At 42.9% G+C, this 18,479-nt stretch overlaps 1 protein-coding gene across 2 annotated transcripts in view; it reads left to right on the forward strand.

Moving 5' to 3' along the window:
* The window catches only part of LOC133423070 (vasoactive intestinal polypeptide receptor 2-like), a 56,942-nt gene that overhangs the window by 32,195 nt on the left and 6,268 nt on the right, over window positions 1-18,479 (forward strand). Inside the window, exons 5-8 of one of the 2 annotated variants that reach the window (XM_061713173.1) lie at window positions 10,248-10,345; window positions 12,528-12,666; window positions 14,506-14,656; window positions 15,957-16,017. In XM_061713173.1, coding sequence (XP_061569157.1) covers window positions 10,248-10,345; window positions 12,528-12,666; window positions 14,506-14,656; window positions 15,957-16,017 — 449 coding nt within the window. The remainder of the gene's footprint in view (window positions 1-10,247; window positions 10,346-12,527; window positions 12,667-14,505; window positions 14,657-15,956; window positions 16,018-18,479) is intronic. The other variant, XM_061713174.1, reaches the window with a different exon arrangement.

Here is an 18,479-nt window from a genome sequence, read left to right on the forward strand (position 1 = left end):
GATTTCACCTGAACAGGTACAATGGAAAGGACGCAGTTATCCTCTTCTCCGGCCCCTGTATGACTGCATGGTTCCATGGTTATGAGAGCACTGCTTACTGGCATTTCCTGTTGCTGAAGTTGCTTGTTCTCCTTTTCTTTAAATTGAATGTGAAGAATGCTTGGGTGGTTGCAATTACACACATTGCAAATGAGCCGTCCTTTACAGTCTTTGCTCATGTGTCCTACCTTTAAGCAACCAAAGCAGACACCTTTCTCCTTTAGAAAGGAAATCTTTTCCTTATGCATCATCCTCTTCAATTTATTACACTCTCCCAATGGATGTGTTCCTTGACAGCACAAACAGCCTTCCTTGCGATCGCCACGTGAGACAGTGTTTACTTGAGGTTCTGGTTCCACAACAGCTGCTACAGTAGCAAAACTGCTTCCTTTATACTTCTGATTTTTAACTTTTAAATTCCTTTTGCTGGTGTCAAATCTCAGATCTTGAATATCTCCGAACAGAGGATCTGACAATATTTTCACTTGTTTTTCGATGAAATTAACCAGGTCTGGGAACATCACTCTGTAGCCTCTTTGCTCCTGTAGCTCACAGGCTGCAGCTCTCCATCGTTCTCTAAGTTTGTACGGCAATTTCATCATTATTAGCCGCATGTTGGATGTGATGTTCATTTCTTCCATACTGGTTATGTCCTCCATAGCAGTGCAACATTCTCTTAAAAAGAAAGCATAAGATTGCAATGCACTGACATCTTCCGGCTTAATTGTAGGCCAGGCGTAAGCCTTTTCCATGTAGGCTGCGGCTATTTTATTTTCATTGCCAAAGTGTGTTTTTAACAGTGATTTGGCCCTTTGGTAACCCTGACTGGGACTCAGGTGTTGGCAACTTTTCACAAGTTCCTTAGGTTGTCCTTTAGTGAACTGTTCTAGGAAATAGAGACAGTCCTGACTGTTATCAGTTTTCCTTTCAATGGTGAGTTCAAAGGCTTTGATAAATGTTTGATATTCCAGAGGATTACCATGAAATACTGGAATCTCTCTTTGTGGTAGCAAAGCAGCAGTCTGTTGTTGAACTATTAATGCTGTGATTTCATTCTGCTTTGTTAATATGCCGTGGAGGTTGCCTTTAGTTTGTTGTTGGTCTGTTGTGGTTCTTGATTCTGTAGTTGGTCTATTGAAAGGATGGTGAACACCAGTTGATCCAGGTATGGCTTGATGTTCATGAGACCTGTTGATGTTGATATTTATTGGTTCATATTGACTTTGCTTCCTTGTTTGTATTTTTTGCTTTGGTCGTACGTCCTGTGTATACGACACTGTATTTGTAGGTTGAAAAGTTGATTTCTTACGCTGGGGATCTTTCAGAGCTTGTAGTGTTGTAGGTTGGGTTTCTTTGAATTCATCTTTCAGTTCCGTCAAAAGTTGCTGGCTTTTGGATGTGGCAAGATATGAGTTCATGCCATCACGACTACTTTTGGAACGACTAGACACAACGCTTCCCTCCAACACTTGTATCATTGCATTGGTAGCTGCTAATTCAGTGTCCAGCTGTAACTTCTCCATTTTTCTTTTAAGGGTTTCCTCCTCAACTTGCAGTGCATGGATAGCCCCCAATGCAGCAGCACGCTGAAGCAATGCAGCCTTTTCCGCTTGAGCTTTACGATAAGCTGATGAAGTACTTGAAGCAGATGATTTACTTGAAGTTGATGATTTACTTGAAGCAGAAGATTTATTTGACACTTTAGTTTTTATGTGTTTCACTGAAACATTTGAAACACTATCTTCTGGGTTTATTTCAACGTCAGCGCCATCACCAGCATTAACACCGACGTCATCAGCATCATCACCACCGGCAGCATTAGCACAGATGTCATCAGCCTTATCATCATCACCATCAGCAGCAGCAGCAGCACAGTCATCATCACCAGCATCATCAGCAGCAGCATTAGCACAGATGTCATCGGCCTCATCATCATCATCATCACCACCAGCAGCATTATCAGACAGCCATTGTTTCACATTGCTCATGAACTTTTTATTTGAACCCATCTTCGTTTTAAACCATTCTTCTTGCCTTTTCCTCTCATCTTCGGGAAGCGGCATATCAATAAATTGTCTGTGCATATTAACAACCTCATCGCATATGCTCATGAAATATTTCAGACTCTTTTTTACCTTAAACACTTCAGCCTTTGTTTGCATAAGAGTCTCGATTTCTTTTTTCAACTTGCTTGCCTCAGTTAACATCGATTTTCTTCTTTTTTGAATGTTCTCAACAAGCATTTCCATTCCTTTCGGAGTCAATTTAGTTGTCCTTTTTTCCTTAGTGTTTTTAGCTGGTTCATTATTCCCAGTATTATAGAAGTCATCATTGGCTTTATCCATTTTAATTAGGGAGTGAGCTTACACCTCCACACAACACACACACAGGAGTTTCGAAAATAATCAATCTTCTCGCGACCCGTATCCAAATCTTTTACAGCCCAATGCTGTTCCAAACTTTAGGTAGTGTTAGATTGAATCACACCCACCAGTGTGTCTTCTTCCATATGATTGCCGCTGCTCAGCTCACATGTCCCATTCAAACAATCCAACAATGTCCTCATGAAACAATCCAACTATGTCCTCATGAAACAATCCAACTATGTCCTCAATCCTTCCTCTTTGGAGATGTTTCTTACTTTTTGTTGTGACCCAATTAGCCACGGTGGTGAATGGAACCTTAGATGAATACTTCTTTACACGCACCTTATTGTTTGTTTGTTGTTGCTTCGCCGATCTTCTCTCTCTCTCTCTTTATTGTTGTGGGATGTTGTTTTCTTTGCAGTTTATATAACATTTAATTAAGTGTTTAACATACGTGCTGCGTGCGGTAAGAAACATTATTCTCCATGTGGTTCCAAACACGCTGCGCCCACACACCTGTGTCTATTTATCACCTAATTGCGTGACGTGACCCATTACCAAGGGTTTTGCTGCCCCCTTGTGGCTTGGTAAATAAATAACACCCAAAATTAACTTACAACCAAAAGAAACCAAAAACACCCATATTGGCTCCAACAGTGTCCCTTTTTCTTATCAAACCGTGATACAAGGAGCTTGGTCATCAACACAACTATCCAGACTTTGATGACAAGATGGTGAAGACCGTTAATTAGAATCAGGTGTGTTGATGCAGGGAAACAACTAAAACATGCAGGATACCGGCCCTCGAGGACCGACTTTGGACACCCCTGTCTAAGAGCAACTGACTTGACGACCTCAGTGCTCTGGCTGGTGTGTGAGTGTGGAGAAGTTCTGTAAGGTATTGGGGAGCCAAGCCATTCAGTGATTTAAAAACAAACAGCAAAATCTTAAAATCAATTCTGTAGTGAACAGGAAGCCAGTGCAGGGAGGCCAGAACCGGGGTCATGTGGTCACACTTTCTAGTGCCAGTCAAAAGTTGAGCAGCAGCATTCTGCACCAGCTGCAGGCGTCGCACAGAACGCTGGTCTAAGCCCACGTACAGAGAGTTACAGTCGTCTAGCCTTGACGTAATGAAGGCATGAATGACCCTCTCCAAGTCTTTAGGAGATAGGTAGGGCTTTACTTTGGCCAGGAGCCTTAGCTGAAAAAAGCACCTTTGACTACAGACCCAATCTGTCTATCGAATTTAAAATCACTATCAAAAGTGACACCAAGGCTTTTATTAAAATAATTCATTTTGGAACCAAGGGGGCCCAGTTGTAATCGTTGTTGTAAACGTCATCGGATTGGCCTGCTTTGAACTATTATTTTGAGAACGGCGATCAAAACCGATTATTATCGGACGATACTGATCGGTTGCCGATCGATCGGTGCATCTCTACAACCAGGGGAGAACCAGGGGACACCAGCTGGACGGCTTGTCGCTCATCAGATTCTTCTCGCAGCAACCGGATCTTTCTCATCTGACCTTGAGGCGACCTCAGCGAGACGTCGTCTCCTGGGAATACCAGCAGTTAGGGCTGGGGATCGATTCAAATGTCACGAATCGATTCAATTCTGATTCTTAAGATTCAGAATCGATTATCGAAATTTGATTCAATTCCGATATTGATTTGGGTTAGTGTTATTAAAACAGTTTTTTGAGCTGTTGAATGAATGATATGACTGTAGTTATGCAACATATTAATATTATATTGAGATTCAACAGCAAGTATTGTAATGATGACTGTAAGGACCAATCACCTCCCATAATGCTGCTTTCAGAATCATTGTGTGGCAGAATTATCAAACAGATCCAGGGCAGCAAACAGAGATAGGGCCGTATGAAATCTGTTTTAGTTTTTCCCACATTCCGTTTAAATTTTTTCAATTTTCGGTCTATTTCGGTTTAACATTTTTGAGAATTTGGTTTTTAGCATTTTATGCAAATGTAACCCCGAGTCAGTATATAAAGTAATGAAATATAGACAATATGCAACTATAACTGAAAACTAATGTTTTCATACCTTTAAACATATTTAAAGGCAAAAAACATGGCTATTCTCGTGTCCAACAAAACATTCCTTTTTTTGGGCATAAACAAAAAAATACTACAAGTTGTAATATAATGATGAAAAAAATCGATCTTTAGACATACGAATCGATTTTTAGGAATGAATATGAGAATTGATTTAGAATCAGAAAATCTATTTTTTCAACACAGGCCTACCGGCAGCTGTCCTGCATGTTCTCTGCTGGTCAACAGCCTCTCTGACTCCACATCACTCCCCCGACCAGATCTAGTGCACGTCTTTATCGTTAGAAGCTTCAAACTGTCGCTGTGATGAGGCTTCATGTTGCTGGGGTTGGAATGACAGCTCGGTTTCATTCTGCATCGTCAAACTGACCGACTTCATACTCGACCTGTAGATGACTGTTGTATCTCATCACCCGATCAGTTTTGTGGGTTTGGTTTTGTAGCTGCTCAGCACGCCGGAAATCTTTCACAAGATCAGAGATAAAAGCAGAGCAATGAACTCCCTGTATCAACGCCGAGTAATCAGAGATGTTTTATTTCGGTTGCTGTCACCCACAGAGTCAGCGTGGGTCGCCAGATTGTTTCAGGGAAAATGATCTTGCTTGAGTATCTAACGTTTAACTAGTAAAGTGTTTTGCATTTGTTTGACAAAAAAAAGAGAGAACTGTATTTTCCTTAATTAAAATTTAGTGACATTTTTTACTGAATAAAAGTAGTTTAGTCCATTTATTTCCGGTTTCAAGAGGTTCGGGACCCAAATCTGAATCATTTCAGACTGAAAACAGAGCGATGACGAGAGGAAAGACGTGACAATAAATGGACAAACGGGTCAGGAGACGGAGGAACCACATAAAGCGAAAGCATCTCCCAGACAAGATGAGCGGTGAGCTGATGGTTTAAGTCGACAAAGCAGAAAAATAAAGACCACAACTGAAAACATCCGCATGATGACACAGAACACGAGTAGGAAACCTCATAAACGGTACGTTTCAAATGTAGAAGACTAGTCTATAAGGAGACGGTATTTAATTACAGTTTTGTTTTTATAATGGCCTTGTTTGAATAAATATATGAATCATATTTGCATATCGTTATGATTGATTAAGAATCAGGTCTATTTCAATACGGTGTAATCTGATTTGAAGTTGATAATCGTATCTTTAATATTTAAAATTCAGGTTTCATCTCCAAATTAAGTTCAATTTAAATCAATAACATTTACTCTTCATGACTTTTCTGAGGTGGAGGAGGGTGTTGGAGCTGGTTATTCTGGTAGATACTTTGGGACTAGTTAGTAGTCGTGTCAATCCTTAAAAGCACTGGAGTCAATCCTCCAATAGTGTAGAAATAGCGGTAGTGCAGTCGCCACACATATCTGATCTCAGCTGATGGATGAAAACATTTATAGTGAGTTCAACATCATCATCCACTTCTCTGTGTTATTGTGCTGCAGTTGAATACAAGCTCATATGGAAACTAGCTGAACCAGGATGATGTTCTACAATCACGCAAGATCAGGAAATAAGTAGGTTTTATTTTGGTCTCGGTCTTGGTACTCTCTGGTCTTGGTAGTGTCCTGGTCTCGGTTTAGTTGGTCTTGACTACAAGTCGGCCTATAAGTCTATAAGGTTTCCACCCTGGAGGTCAGTTTGTAAAACGGTAAACAAGCTGAGGTTGTCCAGGGTAGCAACAGTAACTACGGGGGGGCGGGACTTATTAGTGGGTCACATTTATGCCCTGGCGATGACCTGGAACATGTGGAGGTGAGGAGCTGCGGAGAGGCTTGATTTCCACCGTGTGTATTGGAAGAGACTCAGATCAGGACTCAACAGGCAGAAGGTGGGCGAGACTCAAGCCCCTGTCAACAAACCCCAACGGCCTGGCCGCTCGGAGCCGGGGCTTCAAGAAACACGAACGGACATGCAGGCGCACGGAGGTGCAGAGCAAACGAAGGAGGCAACATAAATCTGTCAGAGGACAAAGAGAAGAGGCGAGGCGGGTGACTCACGCCGGGCAGGTGACGGAAACCTGGCGTGACGCTGGAGCGGCTTCGCCACACAGGGAAACTGACAAACGTGCAAATACAACACGAGTGAAAGGATAACTAATATTCCTCCCACTTTTATATTTATATAAACAGAAGCAACAAACTGCGACTGAGGTTTCGTTTGGCGGGTCTGGATAGGTGGAGGCGGAGAGAGGCCTCACAGCTCGGGCTCGGCGGCGGTTCTGCTGAGCTGATGTAGATGGAAATCTCTGCTCTGACCCACTTCTGCAGCCGAGGCGAAGCAACCACAGACCCGGCGGTTTGTAAAAGAGCTGACCTCCAGCTCTGACTGTGCATGTTTGTCCTTCGCCTCCTGCAGGTCCGTGTCAGATAAAAGAAGCCGCGTTTCGTCACGGTAAAGATGGTTTCTAAGCAACTTGGTTAAATAGGTCAAAGAAGAGGAAAGAAAACTTGCACAGAGGAAGACGGTCCTGTAATATTTCACCAAAGATGTTTATAGACTGGGGGGGATTCATGGGGGGGGTTAATTCATGCATTGTTAGGGGCGTGGTCTTGTGATGGAGGAGGGGCTTAGCGGTCATCATCCTTCTAATGAAGGTTTACCTTTTAGATGTTGGTTCAGTCGTGGCCCTTGAAATGTTTGATTTAAAAATGAATTAAGACGAAATATTAATTGCAATCAGAGGTTGTCTTTAGCTTAGACAGCCAAGTTAAAATATCCAACTGTGACTTTCTTAGTGATAGTACGGAGGACGAAAGAGGCTTGTGTGTGTGATGTCACACTGCATTTGTCCAGTTCTTCTTATTCAGTCTGTGATTTTAACCCGGAGCAGGACTCCGGTGCCGTGCATTTGTGATTTAAACCCCACCGGAGCACAGGACGAAGGCGGTCCTGTATATTCACACATCAGTGTCGGTTTAATTCTCTGGTGTCGGAGAAAAAGACGGAGAGGTGGGCGAGTGTTTGGACGAAGAAAGCAGCGTTGCCGTGGCACAGGAGAGCCGGCGGCTCATCAGCTCGACGCCAGGAACGAGACGTCGACGCAGTGCTGTTACTATCTCTGCTACTACTACTACTATCTATGCTCATCTGGGTTTGGGTGACAACATCTGGGCTGCAGAGCTGCTCCCTCACAGTCGGTTGTATCAAAGCCCTGCTGGCATTGTTCACATGCATGAACCAGATCCATGCAGGTAGATGATGGAGGCCAGAGCGTGCAAAGTCACTCCCTCTCTCGTTTGAAACAGATGCACGGGACTCCCTGGAAAAGCTGTGCATTTGAAGGCAGCACACTTTCCTCTAAAGTCTCATACTCTTGTACAAAAAGTGGAAAAGAGCACTCATGCATTTATCTCTCTGATAGAATACCTGGCGGCGGTTTCCTCTAATCATTTATCCACGCCGAGGATTTCACCAAAAGGTGGTTCTTCATGCAGTGCCATCTGCAGGATCAGCAGTCACGGGCCTCCCGCTTAAATTGGTGCCGTTGGCCTTTTTTTCACTGGAATTCCTCCAGATTCCCCGGATCTTTTAACGACATCCTACTCCATAGAAGGAAAAAATGACCTTTAAATCTGTCTTTGTGGCGTTGAAACATTTAAAGTGGAGATCTTCTCAACATCTTTGCTCCTCAAGAGCGGAAACTGCTTTTCTTTTCTGCAGTCCCTTATCTTCTTTTATTTTGAAAGGATCTGGCCTTCCCTCCTCGTCTGCCTCATCCTCCCATCATCCTTCCTTCCTCCATCTTCCCTTAACTTGAGTCTGTCGTCCCATGCCTGTATGTCCTGCCTCGTTACGTTAATATGTTCAGTTCTTTGATTATTCTGCTTTGGGTGGCATTTTATAAGACATATTTTGTGACTTTTGCCTCCTGGTCTTCTCTGTTTGGGTGCTTGAGTGCCAACATTTTGTGTTAGATAAGAAAAGATGCAGTTCCTCGACTAGCTACTTGGCGGCCGGCTCCAGGACTAGTGCTCGTCCTCGGTTTAGCTCCGATATTTGAGCTTAAAATGAGGATGTTTGGACGAATTTGCTAACGACTGGGACAGGAGGAAAACATCTGCAATCCCTGGAAGAGGGGGATGAAGTAGAGAGACGGGGAAGATTAAGATCTGAGGGGCTAAAAAAGGAAACTCACAAACATCCCATCAGTTATCCAGACTGGTTTAGGAGCAGCGGACTTCAATGATGATGAAAAAAACCCTGAAAAGAAGGAGAAGAGGAAGCATGGAGTAGCTAAATGAAACTAAGAACAAATAACGGGGAATAAACACATGAGACTCACCAAACAGGGGGAAAAAAACCCCAATGAGGCAAAAGAAGACGGCCGAGTGACCAAAAATGGAAATATTTAAGTCAAGGACAAGTGTCTCCAAATGATGTTCAAGTAGAGCAGCTGCACATGTGGATGTTGAGTAAACGCTGTCTCTCCGTGTGTGTGTGTGTGTGTGTGTGTGTGTGTGTGTGTGTGTGTGTGTGTGTGTGTGTGTGTGTGTGTGTGTGTGTGTGTGTGTGTGTGTGTGTGTGTGTCCACCTGAAGACTGTCATCGTGAGACTGGAAGTAGTACGAGAGTATGTGTGTGTGTACCCGATAATTGTATATGTCCGGTTAAATGCCAGATAGTGTGTCAGAGATGGGGAATGTTGTTTATAGATGATGAGAGAGCAATGAACGCCAGGCGCACACACACACACACACACACACACACACACACACACACACACACACACACACTAGTAGGCAGCGTCCACAGCTCCAGATCCACGGCTGTGTCTCAACCCGAAGCACTTCGTTGGTGCAGCTTTGAGACTGACCAGACCCGCTCCAGGCCGCGCTCTTATTGTGAAAGAGCCTCCACTCTTAAGAATAAAAAAAGAAACCTGACAAGCATCAAGTGTTCACTTTGTGTCCAAGTTTCAGCCTCCTGAACCGTGGAGAGGGGTGTGGGAACAAATTCCTGGCGTGCTCTTTTTCATTTTTTTTCCACATTAATCAAAGTTTTATTTTGAAATGTTTATAATCTCAAGCATTTTTATCATCCGTTTATTCAACCTGAATGATTTCCTTGTTCTACAGGCTCGTTCCTGACGTCATTTAGGATTTTTTTCTTCAAGATAATTTTATTTTACTTTCTTGGAAGTCAGATATTTGTATCCCTTTGATTGATGTGGTTCTTTAAGCATCTAGAAATGCTATTTAAGGAAGAACATCAACATCTGGAGGTCTTTTCCTGAAGTCTTGGTTGATTTATTTAGATTTTCTTCCCATGATGACATGAAATGAAGGTGTGACTTTAAAGTGTGTGTAAATATTGACCAGGGGGAAGCCCCTTGATGGAGGTTTTAGGCGGATCTCCCATCTCCTGCAGGGCAGCATTCCAGCAGTCCCGTGTTCTCCTCACCGGTTCATGCACTTGTCCTGCAGCAGCAGATTTCTCACCTGCCCGACCCAGACCTCATTAATCTGGGCCGGTATGTTTTCATTTAGGTCCCTCATGTATGCTTCCTCCCTAAATAAAACACTTCTAACCACATGACATCAACGCGAACAGCAACAGCCATCGCTCACCAGCCGATCGGAGCTGAAGAATGCGATTAAAACGCGGCGGCCGCCGTGCAGATAATCGGTTTTCACCTTTCAGTCAGGAAACATAATGCACTTTGCGGCAGCAACCCCACCTGCGCTCCAGATAATCAGCCTCCTGATTTGTTCCTGATTCAACGCTCAGCGACTTGTTTTTCTGTGTTTGTGTCCAGCTGGTGTTCTACAAGGTGGTGCAGGTTCTGTCCACTCTGGGCCACAGCATGTCGCTCGTCTCTCTGCTCAGCAGCACCGTCATCATGTGTTTGTTCAGGTAAACACACACAGCTGCAGCCGCCACTCACCCGCCCCCTGCATCTCCACAGGTGACCGGGATACCAACCCGGAGAATCGAGCCGGACGACCCGCAGGGTCCTATTTTGGGTTAAAAAAACAAAAGTTTTGTCTTGTTTTATGGAAAAACTTCCTCTGAAGTCTGAGAGACTGTTTTTGAAACCAGGTTCCAGAGTGGAACCATTTGAAGTCACATCTCTGCCTTTACAAAGAATGTTTATAAGCGCTTTTTCTCGGCCTGGCTACAGCAAAATACCCCTTTTCCACCAAACCTGTTCCAGTTCTGGTTCTGGGCCAGTGCTGGTGGTTCAGAAGTCGTTCAACTTGCGAACCAGTTGAGAATCGGTTTGTTTTTCCAGCTCGGGTGCTAAGGTGAGCCACGTCATTACATCGCTGTAAACGTCAGTTATGTCGCTGCGTTTGCGCGAAAGTTGAAGCAACAACAAGGTATTTGCTCTAACAGGACTTGGTCCTCGTAGCTCCTGCGTGGACACATCTTTAAAAGACAGGTTGTCTCTTCCTCAGACCCATGATGCTTTGCTGCATCCAGATTAATTCTTATTTGAAAATGTCTCCGTCTCCCAGTCTTGCTATTGCCGTTTATCTTAACAACCTCTGCTTACGTAAGCGGTTCTTTCCTCTAGACCAGGGGTCGGCAACCCAAAATGTTGAAAGAGCCGTATTGGACCAAAAACACAAAAACACATCTGTCTGGAGATGCAAAAAATGAAAAGTCTTGTATCAGCTTTAGAGTGAAGGCAACGCATGCTGCATGTTTCTATATTAGTTAGAACTGGGGGGAGGTTGTTTTTTTTTCATTATGCACTTCGAGAAAAAAGTCGAAATGCAGAGAAAAAAGTGAAACATTTCGAGAAAAAAGTCAAAATGTCAAGATTAATGTTGAACTACAATCTTGAGAAAAAATTCGAAATGTGGAGAAAAAAGTCGAAATGTTGAGAAAAAGTCAAAATGTCGAGAAAAAAGTCAAAATTTCGAGATAAAAGTCGAAATGTCGAGATTAATGTTGAAGTACAATTTTGAGAAAAATGTTGAAATGTCGAGAAATATAGTCGAAATGTCAAGATTAAAAAAGGAAAAAGGAAGAAAAAAAGAAGAAAAAACAGAATAAAGAATAAAAAAGAAAAAAAACAAAGAAAAAAGAGGGAAAAAATAGAAAAAAGGAAAATAGAGAAAAAAAGAAGAAAAAAAAGGAAAAAAAGAAATGAAAAAAAAAAGTCAAAGTCAAAATTTCGAGAAAGTCAAAATGTCAAGAAAAAAGTCAAAATGTTGAAATGTTGAGAAAGGGGAAAAAAGAAGAAAAAAAGGAAAAAACTGAAGAAAAAAAGGAAAAAAAAAGGTCAAACATTTTTGAAAAAGATCCAGGAGCCTCTAGTGCGGCGCTAAAGAGCCGCATGCGGCTCTAGAGCTGCGGTTTGCCGACCTCTGCTCTAGACCAGCAAAGAGTTGGTGCTACCTTGGAACCGGAGCCAGTTCTTTGTCAGTGGAAACAGAAAGCCCGGTTCCAGAACCAGCCCTGGAACCGGTTTGATGGAGAAAGGGTCTTACTGAGACCTGTCCTGCACCCCGTCACCTCCAGCCGAGGGGGGCTTTAACTTGTGGGGGCTTTAACTTGTGTGCAGCTCTCTCTTGAACTATTCAAGGGTTTCAGCTCGGCTCCTTCTCACCGAATCACACTTTTTATTCAATATTTTTCTTTGCATTGGGACTTTACAGCTTTTATTATCATCTTAAACAACCATCACTCACTTTTTTCCTCCTGAGAATAATCCAAAGTTGATGAAATGGCTTGAAAAGCCTTCCAGATTGGTAGCTGATGCATTTCCTCACTGACACAGTGTTACAACACATCTAACTCTCCCGCGTTTATGTTGCAACGCTCTCGGCTCCCCGGGGACAAAAGTTTGGTGTAGAAGTGAGAGATTGGAGCTCCGCTCCGTCTGGACGAGCTCCAGCCGCCGGCGCGGCCGCTATCAGCGTGTTTAGATAGCTCATCCTTCCCTGGATTCACACCCACACACTCTGTGTAAACACACTTGTGTGTGTGTGTGTGTGTGTGTGTGTGTGTGTGTGTGTGTGTGTGTGTGTGTGTGTGTGTGTGTGTGTGTGTGTGTGTGTGTGTGTGTGTGTGTGTGTGTGTGCAGGAGGCTCCGCTGCATGAGGAACTACATCCATCTGAACTTGTTTGTGTCGTTCATGCTGCGGGCCGTGGCGGTTCTGGCCAAAGACACCGTGCTGTTCACCGAGGACGAAACTACGGACTGCAGCACGCAGCCCTCGATGGTGACTGCACACACACACACACACACACACACACACACACACACACACACACACACACACACATACATGCACACAGTGAAAAAGCAGTTCTAAATGTTCACTGTTTCCACATAAATATGATTTAAAACATTAACAAATTTTCATTCAAGTCCTAAAAATAAATAATGACGGCTCGATTAAACAACCGAGATGAAGTGTTTAATCATTTATTCTTTATATATTATACATCCGTAGAGGGGGTTGCTAGGTAACCTGGGGCAAATCTTTTTAATCTTGGTCCAAGATGTTTACGTGTAGCTACAGGTGGACACGTCCATCGGTTTGTTAACCCCCACCTATCTGAGCTTGGGTCTCCGCGGCAACAGCCTCCGCATCTGGACTCTCCTCCAACTGGGCGAGCTGGGAGAGTCTCTCGGTCAGACGACGGTTTTGTGGACGGATGAGACTGAAACCACGGTTTATTATTGAAGTGGGAAGTCTTGGTGCAGCTGCATGGGTCTAATAAAATAATGGCCACGCATCATACTGATGTCTTTGAAGCTTTATTTCTTTGTCGTCTTTTCCTCCGTCAGACACCGGGAAAACTACAAAATAAATCACATGTCCTTTTAAGCAACAGTTTGAATTAAACAGAAAGGTAAACAACAAACATGAAGTCCACATGAAGGCATTTGGATATCACGTGACCATAATAATGGAAAGGATCACCGTGTGCACCTCTCACACCCCATGCAGAATAAGCCTCGCACCCGTCTCTCTCTTGTGCATCCATGACCCATAATGCCTTGCTCGTGTCTTTTGACTGAACTCCGGACATGTGACCTGTTACAATGTCCAGCTACATCTTAGGAATTTGCCTTAATATCTTCAATAATAGAACTTAAACAGACTCATACTTATAAATAACAACATCAGTGTTTTTTACAATACAACTTAAATACACATAAACTTCAACAATAATATTAAATAAAACCTTTTGCCCACTTGGGTTTAGAAAACTGAGAGAACTTGGGGCACGGTGGCGCAGCTGGTAGTGCAGCGGTCTCACAGCAAGAAGGTCCTGGGTTCGATTCCCGCCGGGGGACGCTGTGGGTGCTGAAGTGCGTGTTAGTTCCCCCATGACTTCAGTGCCCACACCATGGGTGGGGTTGGCGAAAGGATCTTTCTGTGTGGAGTTTGCATGTTCTCCCCGTGTTCCCCTGGGTAGCTAATGGGAGCTACCCTCACAAAAACATGCACACAGTCCTGGGCTATACATGCCCCCTCTGGCCAACCGGGGCGCTAGATGGGGTGGGGAGGATCCGGCCGGAATAACGTGATCCTTCCACGCGCTACGTTCGGCCGGAGAAGCCCCACCCTGTCTGGTGAAAAGATGCGGCCTGCTCACTCCTCAGGTTAAGGAGGAGACCTGAGCTCAGTGCAGCCCCTCCCGGGGTTGGTAGAGGGAGCAATGCCCAGGACTGCCACTTAGGTAGGAGCACTGGGTGGTAAAAAATGGGAAAAAAACCGGGATAAAAATATTTAAAAAAAAAAAAAAAAAAAAGAAAACTGAGAGAACTTGGTGGTAGTATCATGATTTGGGCCAGTTTCATATGTTAGGCTTGCCGTTATTGGTGTACTGAAGGACTGAAGTTAGTTGCTGACATTTAGAGTAAGATGGAAACAAATTATTATTATATTATTAGAGAAAAGCTGTTATGATAATTGGACCGTTCTCCTCTGAACAAATGCTCATCCTCGGGAGATCAGAACTCTTCTGGATATTCATGTATCGTCCATCTGAAGTAGCCAGATGTTTCCAAAGTTTATTTTGAAAAGTGTTTGTGTTTTCTGCTTCAGGTGGGCTGCAAGGCCATCCTGGTTTTCTTTAACTACTTTGTCATGGCCAACTTCTTCTGGCTGCTGGTGGAGGGCCTGTACCTGCACACGCTGCTGCTGGTCATGCGCACGTACTCCACCCGCCTCTCCGTCTACATGTTCATCGGCTGGGGTAAGCTGCACGCCGGGACCTCACCCCGTCACTCCTTTTCATATCTTTGTATACAGGACTGTCTCAGAAAATTAGAATATTGTGATAAAGTTCTTTATTTTCTGTAATGCAATTAAAAAAAAAAAAAAAAAAATGTCATACATTCTGGATTCATTACAAATCAACTGAAATATTGCAAGCCTTTTATTATTTTAATATTGCTGATTATGGTTTACAGTCTAAGATTAAGATTCCCAGAATATTCAAATTTTTTTAGATAGAATATTTGAGTTTTCTTAAGCTGTAAGCCATGATCAGCAATATTAAAATAATAAAAGGCTTGCAATATTTCAGTTGATTTGTAATGAATCCAGAATGTATGACATTTTTGTTTTTGTAATTGCATTACAGAAAATCACAATATTCAAATTTTCTGAGACAGTCCTGTATGTTATCCCGTCCTTCCTCCTCCGCCTGCCGGTCATTTAGCCCTGATCACGTCTATTGATTGATCCGTCCATTCATTATGAACCTGAACCTGCAGGGGCGAGTCCCAGCTGTCTTTAGTGACAGGTCACCAGTCCATCACAGGGCACCTCCTGATTCCTGCGTTTGGATTTCAAATGTCCTGGCTTGGCAGAACCTTCAGGTTTAAATAAAGCACTTTAATGATCACGAGTCCCGCGCCGGCGGCTTTGAGCGTGAGAGTCCTGCAGACGAAGCTGGTGAAGCCTGGAAGCGGTGAGAAACGGCCGGCCCGACTCTTTCCCAAGCACTTGTGAAACATCCATATTATTAACTGACTTTGGCACAGAACAGACTATTTTATTTGAATATCTGTCAAAATATTTACATTCCTTGAATCGCTGGACTCTAATATTTTCCATTTGCCAAAAAGAAAAGTGTTGCTCAGCAGAGAGCGCTTCAATTATTCACAGACAGTCAGAGCTTTTCAAAACTATTCAGGTTCCTTCTTTTGTTTAAATGATGCAGGTGATGACAATGCCGCGGTTTCCTCTCCTCCCCTCCCTGCACTCGTTTCTTTTTTCGGCGGCACTCCATCGTGAGCGGCTGCAGAGACTGTCAGACGGAATAACAGACCATACGTCACGCTGGTGAAGTGGACTCGTCTGGGAAAGTTCGGCCCGTAAACAGTCTCTGATCGTTTTGTGCTGCTCCGTCTCAGCTGCTGCTGTTTGACGCCTTCTTTCACTTTCACCACTTTGCCCCCCCTCACACACATCACCGCCGAGGCCCATGTCACACTTCCTCTGTGTCGGAGGAGGAATCTGAGCAGACCTTTCCTCTCTCTGACTCGCAGGAATCCCCTTCGTCTTCATGGTGGCGTGGATCATCAGTAGGATCAAACTGGAGGACACCAGGTCAGTTCACAATAGGGATGGGCGGTATGGACTAAAAAATGTATCACAATAATTTCTGACATTTATCCCGATAACGATAAAAATGACGATAAAAAAAAATACCAATTCAACTCCACCTTTTTAACTATAAATCTATCTCGCTCTCAGATTCGCCATGTTTGTTACACAAAAACGTCATCAACAGGAATTTATCCTTTCTTTCTTTCTTTCTTTCTTTCTTTCTTTCTTTCTTTCTTTCTTTCTTTCTTTCTTTCTTTCTTTCCTCGCTTCCTTCCTTCCTTCCTTCCTTCCTTCCTTCCTTCCTTCTTCCCTTCCTCTTTTCTCCCTTCCTTCTCCCCTTTCCTTCCTTCATTCCTTCCTTTCTTCTTTTTCCCCCTTCCTTCCTGCTTTCCTCCTGCTCTCTCCTTCCTTCTTCCCTTCCTATTTCCTTCCTTCCTTCCTTCCTTCCTTCCTTCCTTCCTTCCTTCCTTCCTTCCTTCCTTCCTTCCTTCGCCCATTCGTAGTTCACAAATGCACCTTCCTGCTCATTTTGGCGTCCACTTTCATTGGATATTTCCTTTTCCAAAGCAGAGTTGTAATCTCAATCAGAAAGCCTCATCTTAATATCCAAGCTCATGTCAGAAGTGTTTACGCGCCGTTACACGGATGCAGCCAACACAGAGCTCGGCTGGCCGCCGGCCCGGTTCAGTCCAGTCTCCAGCCGGAGGTAGAGCCCGTCTTCCTCTGGCGGGCTCAGTTTCCACTAATAAACTTTACTGTACTCTCCCTCCTTTAACATTTGTTGATTAATCATTGTGTCAGATTCCCTCCTTCGTAAGAATGTAAATAATGTTAGTCATTAACACGCCGCCGTTTATCAGCTGCTTATTAAAAACAGATATATATTTATTATGACATTAGCAGATTGAACAAGCAAAATAATTTTTTTTACCAAAACGATGTGTACAGTATGTAGTATATAGGGCTCAGCTCCCAGAATGCTGATAGAACTGCTTTCAGAAACATCATGTGGGGCAGAATTACCAAACAATCCAGGGCAGCAAACAGAGACGGATGAAATCGGTTTTATTTTTTCCCACATTCCGTTTTTATTTGTTCCATTTTCGGTCTATTTTGGTTTTTAATTTTTTAGCATTTGGTTTTTAGCATTTTTTGCAAATGTAACCCCAAGACAGTATATAAAGTATTGAAATATAGACAATGTATGCAATTATAACCTAACACTTTAATGTTTTCATACCTTTAAACATATTTAAAGGCAAAAACATGGCACCAGTTATTCTCGTGTCCAACAAAATATTCCTTTTTTGGGGATTAACAAGAAAAATAACCAAAAATAGTAATGTAATGATGAAAAAAGAAAATACATAAATAAATAAAAGGAAAAAAAAATCGATCTTTAGACATATGAATCGATTTTTAGGAGTTAATATGAGAATCGATTGAGAATCGATTTTTTTCAACACAGGCCTAGTAGTATACAGTGTACAGTATGTAGTATACTGTAAGTTGTATACACTATGGGCCCGATTTACTAAGATCCTAAATAAAGAGTACTAAATTGCGTGTGCACTGAAAACGTTTGCGCGTGCTGTTTGCGTGTGGTTTGCGGGTGATCAACTAAGATTGCGTGCGCAATTGATAACAGGTGCAAACAGCTGTATTTAAATGAGGTGTTGCGTGTCTTAAGGTTTGCGAGCGCAAAATCTGCGCCATGGAGAGTCTGGATGGAATGCACAGTCACAAGTCACAAGCGCAAAATGAAATTTGACGAGTTGGAGTTAGAGATATTAGTGGAAGAGGCAAATAAACACATTCATGAACTACAGCAAAGAAATTTAAACATTACCAAAAGAAACGCAATATCGGAGAAAACCTGCGATAGAATAAATGCAGTTGGTAACACAAAAAACGGAAAAACGTCTGGTTTTTCATATTTTAATTTTAGGCACAGATCAAAAATACGAAATAGAAAAACGGGCCACAGGACTGAATTTGATTTTAATATTTAATTGGTCGGGTTTGCGTGACCCCGCGGTGCTCGGCATGATCTGAGGAGAAAAAGACATCAGACACAGAGCTGGAGAGCGCTTTGATTCAATCTATTTATGAGTTAAGTTTTTATTCAGATGTCCACAGTATATTGCAAATATTATATATTATATAGCAAACACTGACAGTAAATTTGTGACAGACGGGACCATCATATGGCCGTCGATTTAACGCAGAAGCATAATTCAGGCGAAGCTGCAGTCTCTGCGCTGATCCTGACACAGCGGGTCGGAGCGGATTTGGTCATGATGTTTAACCTGTGTTTTGTGATTAATAAGCACTGGTTTTAATTAAATGTAATTTACGAAGGATGATTTCACGTTCAATAAGATAAGTAATCAATAAAATACAAAGTTTTGCACAAAGGCTTGGCCTGCTTGTGGGCGAGTGGAGGGGGGCACAATAAAAGA

The sequence above is a fragment of the Cololabis saira genome, chromosome 22 (genome assembly GCF_033807715.1).
Source record: "Cololabis saira isolate AMF1-May2022 chromosome 22, fColSai1.1, whole genome shotgun sequence".
Classification (NCBI taxonomy): domain Eukaryota; kingdom Metazoa; phylum Chordata; class Actinopteri; order Beloniformes; family Belonidae; genus Cololabis; species Cololabis saira.